The sequence below is a fragment of the Carassius auratus genome, unplaced genomic scaffold, assembly GCF_003368295.1.
Source record: "Carassius auratus strain Wakin unplaced genomic scaffold, ASM336829v1 scaf_tig00215844, whole genome shotgun sequence".
Classification (NCBI taxonomy): Eukaryota; Metazoa; Chordata; class Actinopteri; order Cypriniformes; family Cyprinidae; genus Carassius; species Carassius auratus.
Genome location: NW_020528270.1, coordinates 423,374 through 440,377, shown reverse-complemented (window position 1 = coordinate 440,377; position 17,004 = coordinate 423,374). Strand labels below are relative to the sequence as shown.

At 36.7% G+C, this 17,004-nt stretch overlaps 1 protein-coding gene across 1 annotated transcript; it reads right to left on the bottom strand.

Annotated features, from left to right (window-relative positions):
* Positions 1-1,381: 1,381 nt before the first annotated feature.
* LOC113096013 (zinc finger protein 501-like) lies at positions 1,382-14,334 on the bottom strand. The gene is made up of 2 exons (XM_026261389.1): positions 13,781-14,334; positions 1,382-3,468 (listed from the first exon to the last, which is right to left on the bottom strand). Exons 1-2 carry the CDS (start codon positions 14,106-14,108, stop codon positions 2,396-2,398), a joined length of 1,401 nt encoding a protein of 466 aa, XP_026117174.1. The 5' UTR covers positions 14,109-14,334; the 3' UTR covers positions 1,382-2,395.
* Positions 14,335-17,004: the final 2,670 nt, after the last annotated feature.

The following is a 17,004-nucleotide window of genomic DNA, read 5'->3' as shown; positions in this document are numbered from 1 at the left end:
CCTCTGTGACGTGTGGCAGCTAGCAGACGGTCGGTTTAGCCAGTCTGTCTGCTTCCTGACCTGGGCCCCAGTTAGTCAAGTATAAACACTAAGACTATTTGGCATATTTCTAGAGAGAACAGTGGCGCCACCCCAGGAGGGATGAAGACAATCTCTTTTAAACAGGTGAGGTCTGCCCCAAAAGCTCGTCCAATTGTCTATGAAACCTATGTTATTCTGTGGGCACCACTTAGACATCCAGCCATTGAGTGATGACAATCTGCTATGCATCTCGTCACCACGGTAAGCAGGGAGGGGACCAGAGCATATTACAGTGTCTGACACCGTGCTTGCAAGTTCACACACCTCTTTAATGTTATTTTTAGTGATCTCCGACTGGCGAAGTCGAACATCATTAGCGCCAGCATGAATAACAATCTTACTGTATTTACGTTTAGCATTAGCCAGCACTTTTAAATTTGCCAAAATGTCAGACGCTCTGGCTCCCGGTAAACATTTGACTATGATGGCTGGTGTCTCTATATTCACGTTCCGTACAATAGAATCACCAGAGCCCTAACATTCTTACTGTCCTCAATTAAAGTTTGGATGCGTGTGTCTAATTCTGAAATCTTCTTTGTCCGCCTAACTATTTCCCTGCATTTATCACATGTGAATCCCTCATCTGCGAGAGAGAGAGAGATAAACTGTACATGTGGCAAGAGGTGCAAATAACAATACCAGGAGAAGCCATTACTCACCGTGCTTGATGAAATATTCTTACTGCAATTGTTTGATGAACTTGTGAAAAACTGGAGCGAGAGAGAGGAGAAAACAGGGATAGGTTCGAATGAAAACGCTAATGACAAGCTAATGAGTGCTAATGCAATGCAGGTGTACTGCACTCATGGATATAAAATAAAAGTGAACGATCAAAATTAATCTAAAAAGATTGATCGAAAGTATCAGAAATATGGTATAAATTAAGTTATATTTATCACTTAAAAAACAGTGATAGTAAGATAAAGATTCTAGCGAAAAAATAAAATAAAATAAAATAAAAACAGCTACACGGAGCTACGATTAGCTACAGAAGGCCAACAGGAAGTAGAGAAAACACTGTCCAACAGCGACACCCGCAGTCAGGGAGTCTAAGCACACAAAGTGTTGGTGAAATAACACATTAGTGGACCAGAGGGAATATAGATTTTTTTTTCCAGGAAAATTCAAGAACTTTCAAGAAACTGTATCTATGGATGTTTATTTTCAAAAACTTTCCAGGGCCTTGAATTTTTATTTTTCAGATTAACAAACTTTCAAGGATTTCAAAAAGCCGTGTGAACGGTGTGTTAAAAATTAAGAACAAAGATACTGTGGTGGTAGCCAAGAACAAGCAGGACAGTTGTGGGAAAAATATTTTTGATTTATTCTTCCATCTAAACAATAACAAAAATCCACAGAAGCAGATATATCAAAAGTCCAGTTCAACATAATTCCTGCAAACTCAACAAAAACAAAGAAAAAATAACTGAACTTAAACAGGCCTACAAAAAGAATAAATCTGCCCTGCTAGCAGAGTAACAATACAATGTAAGAACTGAAATCAGCTCAGATGATAAACCGACTGACTGGGTAGTACCAACAACCTCTAAATATACCCATGTAGCTTCTACCAAACAAAATTAAAAAGAAATCAATCAGATAACACCTTAACAGAAATCCCAAATAACAAAAAGATTCACAACAAAAAATGCTTTTTAACATTTACTTAAATGTTGGTGACACATGGAATGTGACAGTTCACTCCATGGCCAGAGACTCTAGGACTCTTGGTAAGGTACAAACAAAGAAAAGAAGTGTGCACCCTTCTATGTTTAATAAACTATTAAATAATCTTTACTGTGTTTGTGTGTGTGTGTGTTTTTTTTTAATCAGAAATAAGGGAATTTAAAAATAACAAATTACTAAATCAAACATTAACCATTAAACAAAGTAAATTTAAATATAGCAATAACCAAATAAATGATGGTAGAAGCTAAACGTGAGGTGGGCTACGCACCCATCACAGATACACATTACAACTACTAATAAACCAAATAATGGCTTATTTTCAGGTACAAAAGGTTTACTTAACAGGAAAAGGAACATTCAATAAATGTAATGAACAAATCTAATAATAAAACAAATAAAAAAACTGGCCCGCTTTGGCCCAAAGTTTTCGTCGGGCCTAAAAACCCTGGCCGTTGGCCCCGAGGATGCCCCGGCGAGGCACGATCAAGCCCCGGAAGTGACAGTGGAAACGCGACTGGCCCTGGCATGCACTAGCACGCCCAGTTTAAGCTCGATAGTGGAAACACGGTGGATGTTCATGTGATCCTTAAGTTGTGATGAGTGTGTGAAACACTTCTCGCACTAATTACGTGTACAGTTTCTCTCCAGTGTGGAACCTCTCATGTATTTTAAGACTTGATGAATTATTGAATCTCTTGTCACAGCGTGAACACTTATAAGGTTTCTCTCCAGTGTGGATGTTCATGTGATCCTTAAGGTGTGCTGAGCGTGTGAAACACTTCTCACACTGATTACATGTGTACAGTTTCTCTCCAGTGTGGAACCTCTCATGTATTTTCAGACTTGATGAATTATTGAATCTCTTGTCACAGCGTGAACACTTATAAGGTTTCTCTCCAGTGTGGATCCTCTCATGTGTTTTCAGGTCTGCTGACCTATTGAATCTCTTGTCACAATGTGAACACTTAAAAGGTTTCTCTCCAGTGTGGATCTTCTCATGTGTTTTTAGATGTGACGACTGTTTGAATCTCTTGTCACAAAGTGAGCACTCGTAAGGTTTCTCTCCAGTGTGGATCCTCTCATGTTTTTTCATGTCTGTTGACCTATTGAATCTCTTGTCACAATGTGAACACTTAAAAGGTTTATCTCCAGTGTGGATCCTCTCATGTGTTTTCAGGTCTGTTGACCTATTGAATCTCTTGTCACAGTGTGAACACTCAAAGGGTTTTTCTCCAGTGTGGATCCTCTCGTGCCGTTTTAAACTGTCCGTTGAAGTGAAAGTTTTTTCACACTCTGAGCACTTGTACTCCTTCACAGCAGTATGTATTTTCTGATGTACATTCAAAATTGAAAAACATGAAAAACTCCTTCCACACGAATAACATGAATACGACTTCTCCTTTGTATGAACTGTCTGGTGTTTTTTCAGGTCTGAAGCGCTCAAAAATGTTTTATCACATTTAACACATGAGCACAGTTTCTCTCCAGCTTGGATGTTCAAGTGATCCTTAAGATGTGATAAGCGTGTGGAACACTTCTCAAACTGATCACAAGTGAACGGTTTCTCTCCAGTATGACATCTCATGTGAAAATCAAGATTATATTTGCTTGTCAAACTCTTTCCACACTGAGTGCAGGTGAAAGGTTTATCCTCAACTTCACTCCATTTTTTGTTCTCCTCACTTTCTTCAATAAACTCTGAAATAAAAGCAAAAACAGTTCACTTGTCAGTAACTTGAAAAAGTTTGTTCTTTCTGATACAATTGTATAAACTAAACCTTCCTGCAAAAATAAAAAATATCATTTTTAAAACTTATTTTTGAGACTATTTATTTATTCAGATTTGAAAAAGAAAATCATGAGACATGTGGCTTTCAACCCATTACTTTTCTAGATTCAACTCATTTCATGTATTTTTATATCAAATAAAAAAAATGTAAGTGTGTATAACTTTTAATGTATATCAGTGTCTATAACTTTTAATATTTTTGAGCACCATCAAATCTGGTTGATTAAAAAGTAAAGCCCAAAGGGTCTTCTTTCCAAAGACACCAAAATTATGTTTGTAACACACTAAAGTAGGAAACTGTTACAATTATAAGTTAGGTAGAGCACTTTCATTTGTGAGACCCATAATGGGGGGTGCTGGCTAACAGGTTAAAAATCCCAAATTTCCCCATTGGCATCTGACCATCATGGCCTCCTAATCATCCCCATACATTGATTGGTTTCACTCTTTCTCCTCTCCACCAATAAGCTGGTGTGTATTTGGGCGTTCTACTGCAATATGGCTTCTGTCGCATCATCCAGGTGGACGCTGGACACTGGTGGTGGACAAGGAGATTCCCCCTTTCATGTAAAGCGCTTTGAGTACCCAGAAAAGCACTATATAAATGTAACTGTAACACTTTCTATGAAGCCTGTATTTATAATACATTATAAATGTATTCTTAAGTCATTATAATCATTGCATAGTGCATTCAAAAAAAAAAAAAAAACTATGAATATTCATGAGATGATACTACATATTATAATATTTACTTATTTGAGTTTATAGCTTTTAAGAGTATGATGATTTATAACACAATGAACAGGTTGCATCTACTTACAATGTATTATACAGGTGCTGGTCATAATTAAAATATCATCAAAAAGTTGATTTCACAAATTCCATTCAAAAAGTGAAACCTGTATATTGTATTTATTCATTACACACAGACTGATATATTTCAAATGTTTCATATATTTCAAAACTCAGGTGAGTTTGCTGGTCAATTAAGAACAGGGATACCATGGTCCTTAAACCAGGTACTGGTAGCTTTGGAACTGTGTGCAGGTGCCAAGTCCTGTTGGAAAATGAAATTTTCATCTCCATAAAGTTGGTAAGGAGAAGGAAGCATGAAGTGCTCTAAAACTTCCTGGTATACGGCTGTGTTGACCTTGGACCTCAGAAAACACAGTGGACCAACACCAGCAGATGACATGGCACCCCAAACCATCACTGACTGTGGAAACTTTACACTGGACCTCAAGCAACGTGGATTGTGTGACTCTCCTCTCTTCCTCCTGACTCTGGGACCTGATTTCCAAAGGAATTGCTAAATTTACTTTAATCAGAGAACATAACTTCGGACCACTCTTCAGCAGTGCAGTCCTTTTTGAAGCAAGCCACTTCTGATGCTGTCTGTTGTTCAAGAGTGGCTTGACACAAGGAATGCGACAGCTGAAACCCATGTCTTGCATATGTGCGTAGTGGTTCTTGAAGCACTGACTCCAGCTGGAGTCCACTCTTTGTGAATCTCCCCCACATTTTTTATTTTTTGATAATCCTCTCTAGGGTGCGGTTATCCCTATTGCTTGTACACTTTTTTCCAACCACATCTTTTCCTTCCCTTCGCCTCTCTATTAATGTACTTGGACACAGAGCTCTGTGAACAGCCAGCCTCTTTTGCAATGATCTTTTGTGTCTCGCCCTCCTTGTGCAAGGTGTCAATGGTCGTCTTGTGGACAACTGTCAAGTCAGCAGTCTTCCCCATGATTGTGTAGCCTACAGAACTAGACTGAGAGACCATTTAAAGGCTTTGCAGGTGTTTTGAGTTAATTAGCTGATTAGAGTGTGGCACCAGGTGTCATCAATATTGAACCTTTTCACAATGTTTTAATTTTCTGAGACACTGAATTTGGAATTCTCCTTAGTTGTCAGTTATAATTATCAAAATTAAAAAAAATATATCAGGCTGTGTGTAATCAATGAAAAGAATATACAAGTTTCACATTTTGAATGGAATTAATGAAATTAACTTTTTGATGATATTCTAATTATATGACCAGCACCTGTATTTCTCATAGTTATAAATGTATGAAAAGTCCCATTTCTTGCCATTTTTCTGATGCCACTTTACTTAAAGCAGTCAAAGACCACTTGTAAGTAGTAATTACTTACATTTTTTTCCTCTTAACAGCCATAAGATCAGATATCAAATTAATGTGTGATATGACACATTTGCTTTGAACAATTTATTTTGATGATACCCTTTAGACAGCTGTTAATAAATAACTCTGCAATTACATATCACCTAGCGGTCATTAGAGTATTAGTATTCTAAATATATGCTAACACTTTATTTTGATGGTCAACCAAGAGATAAAATGAGTATAAGTGTCTTTGCCAGTATGTTAGCTTACAATACTAGATTCAACAATTCTTGAGCACACTGATACTCTAATGATAGAGTTAGTTGGCATGTAGTTGCAAAATTGCTTTTAGTCAACTGATTAAGGGGACCATCAAAATAAAATGTAACCATATAAAACATTGAATTTTTTTCAGTTGAGGTGTTAAGCTCACATCAATTAGTTAACATTAGCTCCGAAGAAACACTCAAATAACACTCAACATCTAACCACTCACAAGCTGTAGTAAGATACTGTACTGATATTAAATATCAAGATATGATACAGTCCATTATACTATAAATGAAGTAGATTTATTATGGTGTTCACTGAGTGTTATAAATAATCATACTCTAACTTATAAGCACAAATACATTAGTATTATGACATATTATAATTGACGTTATGATTATTCATGAGTTTATATAAAATGTCATACATATTTTATAATGCATTATGCATTCATTATAATACCTTAAGAATTCCCTTATAATGTTTCATAAATACAGGCTTCAAAGAAAGTTTTACCAATGTGACAAATTATTATTATATGTAAATGCCCACGTCACCTCAAAAAACAGGTTAATCTCAGATACAGTTAGTTTTAAGTAGGCGGCGTGCTGAGAGGAAGTTCCCGGACAGAGATCAAGTCTAGTATTGGACTAAAACGGCCCTTTAAACCAGATTGAACAGAAATCTGTTTTTACGATATTACAATATACATTATCAGTGTTTCTTATACACTGATTTATTTGTGGTGTCTTACCACTAAAGGCTTTTAAAGTTTGACATTGTTGAATAAACATGAGCTCGACATGTTTTAAAATCATAAAATGACGTGGGTGATTTATATGAAAGTATCTTTGAAGAAACCGTCTTCAAAAAAGGTTTGATGTCATTTTCACTATATGTCGTAAAGTAGTGTTCATGAGCTCAGCACTGCTTTGTGTAAAGCCGTTACTGGGGAGCCCACTGTTTTAGCGCTCCATAAGTATGTCCTGCTGAAAGAGGATGAGCCCATGTCCAGAAAGATGTTTTTGTTAGGTCTGCTTGATTATGGCAAAAATCATAACTATAGTTGGGGGGTGGGGGGTGTAATGTAAGAGTCTTCAATGTAAGAATCAAAAATGGTTTCTTCATTCAATAGAATTGAGTGATTTTGTCTGTGTCTATTGTTTGACTCATATTAAGCACAGAAACAGCAAAAGGAATATTACTTATTGCCACTTTAAGAGCCTCACAGATTAAAGTTTCTGTTACAGTTGAATCTTCATTCTTAACTGTTTACTCTCATTTAAAACATAACTGATGAAAGTTTACATGAATATACATGAACACCAAGTGCTGCATTTTTGCATTTATATGATGGTATAAAGTATACTGTTTTTCCCAGTCAACACATATTTTGATAACCAAGGCAATAATAATCGGCTCTCTTGGATAGGGCTGTCACTTTCAGTTCAAAAATCAATTGCACAATCGATCTGACCAACCAAAAAATTAACTTAATCCCAAAAAAACCTTTCCACTGCATTTCATTGCTGTGATTAAAGCTGTCATTAAAGCACCTGCTGAGATCATTTCAGTAATCGTCTTGTTAACTCAGGTGAGAATGTTGACGAGCACAAGGCTGGAGATCATTATGTCAGGCTGATTTGGTTAGAATGGCAGACTTGACATGTTTAAAAGGAGGGTGATGCTTGAAATGATTGTTCTTCCATTGTTAACCATGGTGACCTGCAAAGAAATGTGTGCAGCCATCATTGCGTTGCATAAAAATGGCTTCACAGGCAAGGATATTGTGGCTACTAAGCACCTAAGTCAACAATTTATAGGATCATCAAGAACTTCAAGGAAAGAGGTTCAATTCTTGTAAAGAAGGCTTCAGGGAGTCCAAGGAAGTCCAGCAAGCACCAGGATCGTCTCCTAAAGAGGATTCAGCTGCGGGATCGGAGCGCCACCACTGCAGAGCTAGCTCAGGAATGGCAGCAGGAAGGTGTGAGTGCATCTGCACGCACAGTGAGGCGAAGACTTTTGGAAGATGGCCTGGTGTCAAAAAGGGCAGCAAAGAAGCCACTTCTCTCCAAAAAAATACATCAGGGACAGATTGATATTCTGCAGAAAGTATAGTGAATGGACTGCTGAGGACTGGGGCAAAGTCATATTCTCCAATGAAGCCCCTTTCCGATTGTTTGGGGCATCTGGAAAAAGGCTTGTCTGGAGAATAAAAATGTGAGCGCTACCATCAGTCCTGTGTAGGGATGGGTATAGTCAAGGTTTTAACGGTATTACTACTCTTACCGATATTGCTTAACGGTCCGGTACTTTAACGGTATTCTTATCGGTACTTTGCGTTGTGTTAGGCAGTCGAAAACTTTGCATTTCTCTGTCTGCACATAATGCACTTTTGAAAGATGCTTTGACAGTTTGCTTGTGTTTCCGCCCTTACATGCAAAGATTTTGTTGCACTTATGACAACCAGTGTTGTCTGCATCAACTCTAGTAAAGTATAACCACACTTTGGAACGTTTTGTTGTTTCCGCCCATCGTCACTCTTTTTTATTAAGCAGGAGTTTTCGTGCTGTAAGTGGCCATTCACATATCGCGTCTAAAAACGATTTTTTTTTTCCCCCAAAGCCTTCGGCCACCTGCGCTCCCGAGGAGTCTGCCGTTTCTAAGCAACCATGACCTGATCTCTCCATGAAGACGCGGAAATTTCAGCAATAGATAAATGGATTATGCAGCACTAAAATCTGCTTGCAGTAGCACTGCTACAAAATTAATTTAAAAATCCACATACAGCTATCAGCTGTTCCTTCATCTTGGCTGAGCTTTCAACGTTGTTACGGAAAAGGTGAGGAAGTTACATGACCTGCGATGCGCTTGCGGCATTCTGAAAAGTTTAGATGTTTTTAACTCGATGCGGTGCGGATGCGCCTGGAAAAAACGAGTGCGTCACACCGCGTGCGCGTCGCAACGCTTCCATTATGAGCGCGCATAACGCGCGCCTACATTTGACATAACGGACTTGAGCGCGCAAAAGACATGATATGTGAATGGCCCCTTATGCGTGTGTGTGCGTGCCGTGCTTGTTCTTGTTTTGTGTGTATGACACAGACAGCCTCCGCGGCGCGCATGAGAGAACTCGCAGATTTCACAGACAAACGTCTTAATAATATAACAAATTAGAACTGTTTGGTTAGATAAAATGTGCACGATAACATTATTAAGCAAATCTCTTCGCCATCGTCACTCTTTATTATCAAGCGGGAGTTTTCATACGGTAATGTCTGTGCATGCGCCACTCTCGTTGTGGTGTGTGTGTGTGTCGGTGTGTGTGACTGACAGCCTCCGCAGCACACATGAGAGATCTCGCAGATCTCACAGACAAACGTCTTAATATGATCGCACATTAGAAATGTTTGGTGAGATAAAATGTGCACGATAACATTATTAAGCAAAAATACATAGTACATTAATTTTTCACCTTCAGTACCGAAAGCAGAACCGATACCATCAGATCTTACTGATACTACGGTCTTCCATAATTTAGCCCCGGGGCCATTTTAATGCCGGGTTTTGGTACCCATCCCTAGTCCTGTGTCATGCCAAAAGTAAAGCATCCTGACACCATTCATGTGTGGGGTTGCTTCTCATCCAAGGGATTGGGTTTACCCACAATTCTGCCCAAAATTACAGCCATGAATAAAGAATGGTACCAAAACACCCTCCAACAGCAACTTCTTCCAACAATCCAACAACAGTTTGGTGAAGAACAATGCATTTTCCAGCACGATGGAGCACCGTGCCTTAAGGCAAAAGCGATAACTAAGTAGCTCGGGGACCAGAATGTTGAAATTTTGGGTCCATGGCCTGGAAACTCCCCAGATCTTAATCCCATTGAGGACTTGTGGTCAATCCCCAAGAGGCAGGTGGACAAACAAAAACCCACTAATTCTGACAAACTCCAAGGAGTGATTATGAAAGAATGGGTTGCTATCAGTCAGGTTTGGCCCAGAAGTTGATTGAGAGCATGCCCAGTCAAATTGCAGAGGTCCAGAAAAAGAAGGACCAACACTACAAATACTGGCTCTTTGCATAAATGTCATGTAATTGTCGATAAAAGCCTTTTGAACGTATGAAGTGCTTGTAATTATATTTCAGTACATTACAGAAACAACTGAAACAAAGATCTAAAAGCAGTTTAGCAGCAAACTTTTTGAAAACTAATATTGATGTAATTTTAAAAACTTTTGGCCACGACTGTATATGCTTGTGTGCTAGTTAAGATGATTAGCTAAACGAGATGCACTTGTGCCAAATTGGATGATTATCTGATCGTGCTCCTCCTGAATTTTGTTAATAATTCGATTAGGTGAACTGGTTACATCGAGTAGAAGATAGAAGATCCAGTTACATCGAGTGATTCATTCACGAACCGGATATCACTAAACTGCTGTGTTTTGAAATCTCACAGACCTTGAAAAGAAGACAATGCCGAATAAAGTCGTAGTTTTTTCTATATTTGGATCAAAATGTATTTTTGATGCTTCAAATGTGGACTACTTTGATGATGTTTTTCTTACCTTTCTGGACATGGACCGTATACCGTACAGACAGTTTCAGTGGAGGGACAGAAAGCTCTTGGACTAAATCTAAAATATCTTAAACTGTGTTCCAAAGATGAACGGCGGTCTTACGGGTTTGGAACGAGTTTCCGGTGATTTAGGCGTCTGCTGTCTCACTAAATAAGGACGTGAACACATGAACAACATCTCCAGAACTGCCCTGACAGTCACTTCATGAGCATTTGACCGTTTGATTGGAGTAAAACTAGCGTCATATTGGGCTTGATGATTAATCTAAATGTAATCGAAACTGAAATTCAGAACCTCTACCCGACTTAATTTTCCCATGTCAGTTATTTCGTTTTTTTTATCCTGTTAATACTTCCCCCTAAAAAACATACTACCATTTTCATAGTATCATTTTCATGTGTTATTAAGCCTTGCCACTTGCCAATTTAACCATTCAAAAAACTTTAAAGCATTCAAACACAAGACGTGGAAAAGCTGAAATGAGCAGCTGGTTACTCGCTCTGTGCTCGGTGCGCACGAGAGAGAGAGCCACATCTCACAGACGGTAACACTGAACTGGGCTCTCATTTGCGGAATTGCTAATGCAACCTTTTCACACCACAGACTTAACACAGTTAATCATTGCTTGGTAATTGGCCAAGAAAGTATTGACTGTTGTCTTAAGTTTTGTTTGATAGAAAGACATGTAATGGATTACAAATCAAAGTTATCTGAAATTATCAAGATTAATTTGTTCTGACAGTTTAACTCTGAGTTCTTGTCATATTTTATTACCATTTTCTAAACTATAGCATATAAACTGATAATGTGAGGAATCTTGAAGGTGTCTGAATAAATTTTGTTTTGACTGTATGCTTAATTTTTACAGTGCTATTTTACATTTAATTATTCGGTTTCTGTACCTGGACAAACTTCAGTCAGAAACGCAGGAATGAGAAGCCCCGATATACAACGAGTTGCAGTAATCCAATCGTGATGTTACAAAAACATGGATATCTATTTCAAACTTCCTTAAAGACAAAAAAATGGTTTCACCCTCGTCAGAAGACGAAGATGACAAAAACAAGCACTTATCTGCTTACTAACTGCTTTGACTGATACTGAATATGTAATGCAAATATACAAAAATAAATATAAAATGCAAATACTTTGTTGAATGGTTATAAACATGGTATTTTGCATGTTAATGCCTGCAGTGCAAAAAATTATATGACAACAATAAAGTCTAAATGTAACTGGCCCCAGCTTGCAAATATGTACAAATATGGCCGCCGAGTGAAGAGACTTTCCTCAAGAGGGATTCTGTTTTAGAATTATTTAATGTAATGTGTAGTGTAATGAAACTTTAATCATTAGTATTTTAAGATACTGAAAAAGCAGAAATGTCCAGGGCATGTCAAAACTTTTTTTTTTTACATAAAAAAGTTTGTTTAAAATAAACAAGATTTTTTAATAAAACATGATGTGAGCTTAATGGGAACAGGGGTGTAAAATGTACCATTAAGCACAGCCGGACTTTTTGCATTTAATGATGTATATCTTAAATGAAGTGCTTTTGTCATTTAAAATAAAATGTTAATCTTTAAACTTTTTCTATTTTAATATATTACAATACAATACAGAATACAATACTTGAAACTTGTGTTGGCGTTTGTGGCACGGTGTTGCAGTGGTTTTGTTCATATCTCACCAACAGGAGGTATGTTGTTAGTATTGGAAACCAATCCTCATCTGAGACGTATTTAAAGTCTGGTGTCCCTCAGGGCTCAATTCTTGGTCCAGTACCGTTTTCTCTTTATATGCTTCCTTTAGGAAGCCTCAATGAAAATAAAACTTAATTTATTTTGTTTGGCCCAAATGACCACTGTATGCATGATTTTGAATCTGAACTTCTTACTCCATATAGAACTTCATATGCAAGAAACTTAGTTGTTTAGTTCGATAATAATCTTAAATTTAATAGGCAGATAAGTGCTTGTTTTTGTCATCTTCGTCTTCTGATGAGGGTGAAAAAATTTTTTTGTCTTTAAAGAAGTTTGAAATAGTTATGCATTTTTTTGTAACATCACGATTGGATTACTGCAACTCGTTGTATATCGGGGCTTCTCATTCATGCGTTTCTCATCTAAAGTTGGTTCAGAATGAAGCGACTCGGCTTCCTAATTGGAAACACAAATATGAGTCTATTACAGCAGTTTTGATTACATTGCATTGGCTGCCAGTCAAATATAGAATTGATTTTAAAATCTTACTGTTTGTCTATAAATGTCCTCATAATCAAGCTCCACAGTACCAATCCGATTTGTTACATCCATATACTAAGGCAAGAGCACTCAGATCTGCTGATTCTGGTTTATTGCAAGTTCCCAGGGAACGTCTCAAAAACAGAGGTGATCGTGCTTTTTCTGTTGTTGGCCCTAAGTTGTGGAATAGTCTCCCAGTTCCTATCAGGATTTCCTCATCTCTAACGGTTTTTAAGTCTACTCTTAAAACGTATTCCTTCTCCTTGGCATTACATATTTTATATATATATTTTTTACTTACTGTGCAATGATCCGTTAGTAAACACTCATCCATTTTACAGTGTGTGTTTTTTAGTTTGTGTTTTATTGTTTATTACCATGTTGTTGACTGGTCTGTTTTGCATTCTCTGTGTAGCACTTTGGTTGACTTTGATTTAAATGTGCTATATAAATAAACATTGTATTGTAATATATTGTGCTCTGAGAATGTTTTAATCTAGATTTTGGTGAGCATAATAGTTATGTTTACCCTACTTTTATATTGCAATAATTTCAAATTCAAACTTTAAATTAAACCAACAATACACACAAACACAAACACACCTCTGTCTTCAAGTAAATCACTCGTAGAAAGTTTTGGACATATGGCCGTGATCGAGCAGCCCTAGCAAAAACTCTCAAACGTCCTGTGAACAAAAGTGTGTTTTATGTTCTTATTTTAGTGACTTAAAAGTTTTAGTTTTTCACTATGTCATTTTATCAAAAACACATGAAGGCTACATTTATGCTGCTCACATATTATTGTATCACAGTTTCTGCTGATTAGAGTGTAATCAAATTTTAGTCATTTTTTTTTTTTAAGATACTGAAAGAGGACAATTGTCCAGGCCATTTCAAAACTTCTCCAGGACCACCAAACCCCCTCAGACCCAGAGGATTAATGCTTCATAAGACTAATGTACCACACACAGTCATTAAATATGAATAAAGACCAACCTCCTTGTTCTTCTTGTTTTATTCTCCAGGTTTCTGGTTCCTCTCGTTTTTTTATCCAGGTTTCTGATTCCTCTTCCTTTATTTTCCAGGTTTCCGGTTCCTCTTCTTTTATTTTCCAGGTTTCTGGTTCCTCTTTTATTTTCCAGGTTTCTGGTTCCTCTTTTATTTTCCAGGTTTCTGGCTCCTCTTCTTTTATTTTCCAAGTTTCTGGTTTCTCTTCTTTTATTTTCCAAGTTTCTGGTTTCTCTTCTTTTATTTTCCACGTTTCTGGTTCCTCTTCTTTTATTTCACTCGTGTTCTCCTCAATCTCCTCTTCAACAAACACCATCTTCAGCTGATATTCTTCCCTATATATTTCTCTTTGCTTCAACACTTAGTAACGACTATGATGATGAGAATATTACATGTATTTACTGACCTGATTCAAAAACTGTATTTTACTGGTTTACTTAAAATAATTTTCTAAAAGTTTGTATTAACCCAGCACCACATTAAAACAACAGAGAGCGCGGTGAAACGAATCTTCTTCCTCTGAGGATTGATGATGTTTGATAAACACACGAATGTGTTTTAGCGCCACACGCTGGACTGGAGAGAGAGAAGTGGTTAGAGGAGGGAAATATGGGAAATACTGGGAAAATGACGTCTTCTTCTTCTTCTTTAATGTTTAATGGCGGTTAGCAAACCAGCTTTGTTGCATATTCCGCCACCTACTGGGATGGAGTGTGAGGCATTGATATCAGACGTAAACAGGAGAAGAAAAAAACATACCCTACCTTTCTATATTCTCTTATATAAATTAGTTGCTTTCAAAAACAAAACAAGAGCTTCATATCTTTTGAAAGAACTATTAAGTATATTCGGCAAAGTTAAAGAATTGATGCCAACAATAATTAAATTGTTTTTTTATTTAATTCTTTCCCGTTCATTTGCTATATAATTGATTATTACATGCTCTACAGTTTCTGGAAATCCACATTTATTGCACTGAACAGAACAATGTTTTCCTATCATTTGAAGTGATTTGTAGAGGGCGGAATGACCAATTCTTAGAAGAGCATTTCTCTGTATCTTCCTTTCTGTTGTCATAACTAATTCTAACTAAACCAACTTGTTTTTGTATTTTATACAGATGTCAAACCTTTATTTCCTTTATCCCACCTCTCCTGCCACATATTTTTAATAGCGTTTTTAATTAAACTTTTAATTTCAGATTTACCCAAAGGTATTTCTAAATCAATAGCATTGTGTTTAAGGGCCTGTTTGGCTATCTTGTCCACTTCCTCATTACCCTCCACACCAACATGAGCTGGCACCCATAAAAATACTGCTGAAAGTCTTAATTGACACAATCTATATAGAATTTGTAAAACTTCTATTAATAAATCTTGTCTTGAATCTGATTTCCCACTTATTAAACTAGTAAGAACTGAAAATGAATCCGAGCAAATTACTACTGCAGATGGTTTAACTTCTTCAATCCATTTCAATGCTATCAAAATAGCCACCATCTCTGCAGTATATACAGATATATAATTAGTGATTCTTTTTGCAGCTTTATATTTAGAAAGAGGGATATACATAGCTGCAGCTGGTCTTCCAGTTACTGGGTCTTTGGAACCATCTATGTATATTTGTAAAAAACTGAAATATTCACTCTCAAAATGCTACTGTACTACTATCACTTTAGGAACTTGATTTTGTTCATCCTTTATATTTTTAAATATCTGGAGATCCACAGAAGGCATTGAGAAAAACCAAGGTGGAGATACTGGCAATGCTACTGTAGGACTAATATTAACATTATTAATACCTATTTACTGAGTTTGCTTTTCTATTATCCATCCAAAGCTTTTAACCTGTGATTGTTCATATTCCCAGCAGTTTCCCAAAACATATTTAACTGGATGGTTTAAAAAATGATCTTTAATATTTGTCCAGTAGACCAGTTTTACTAACTGTAGCTCACGTAGATCCAATGGCATCTCTCCCATTTCTAGTTCTAACAGCTCCACAGCAAACCCTTAATGCTTGACTTTGAATTGTATCAATGTTTTTTTTTTTGCAAAGTATTTGATGCTGATCCATAAATTATTCTTCCTTAATCAATCGATGATCTAATTAATGCACAATATACTTTCTTTAGTGAGTGTCTTGTGGCACCCCAGTCCAGTCCTGCCAAACATCTCAACACATTAACTCCTTTCTTACATTTATCGATTACCTTTTGAATATTTGCTCCAAATATTAGCTTTGAGTCCATCCATACTCCCAAATATCTAATAATAGACACTTGCTCTAAAGTTTGCTCATATAACTTTAATTTAACTTCAGGGGATTTCCTCTTTTTTGAGGACCAATTACTTGAGTTTTTGCTACTGAAAGACGAAATCCCCACTGGTTAGTCCAGCTTTCAACAGTATCTATTGCTTTTTCTGCATTTTCTTCTCTAAATATCTTAAATTTCTTCCTCTTCCCCATAAGGCTCCATCATCTGCATATAATGACCTTCCTATTTCTGATCCTATTGCCTCAAATATACCATTTATCATAATATTAAAAAGTACAGGACTGCAAACGCTACCTTGAGGAGTTCCGTTATCAATTACATAGGTATCAGAGTATCCTTTACCTACCCTTACATGTATTTTCCGTTCTTTTAAGAAATCCATAATCCAATTAAACAACTTCCCATCAATGCCCATTTGACCTAATTTAATTAAAAACCCTTTCTTCCATACCATGCCATAAGCTTTCTCGATATAAAAAAATACTCCTAGAACCATTTCTTTTCTTACTTGAGCTTTCCTATTTCATTTTCTAAGCAAATTACTGCATCTATGGTGCTATACGTCCTTTCCTAAACCCACTCTGATCTGTTAGATGTTAACGCTATTGGTCTATAATTAGCTGGAACCCTATTATCTTTCCCAGGTTTTGCTATTGGCACCACTATACCTCATTTCCATGAGCTAGGGAGTCTCCCTTGCCTCCATATTTCATTATAAAGTCTTAAAATAACATTTAATCCATTATCTGAAAGATGTTTAATCATTTCATAACATACTTCACCTTTCATTGGTGACATATGTTTAACTCCTTCCAAGGCCTGCTTGAGCTCATATAATGTAAAAACAGCATCCATAGTACCCTCTGTTAATTCTTTTTTATCTAACATTTTTTGATTATCTCTTACCATTTTTTCTCTTAATTCCCTCATATTA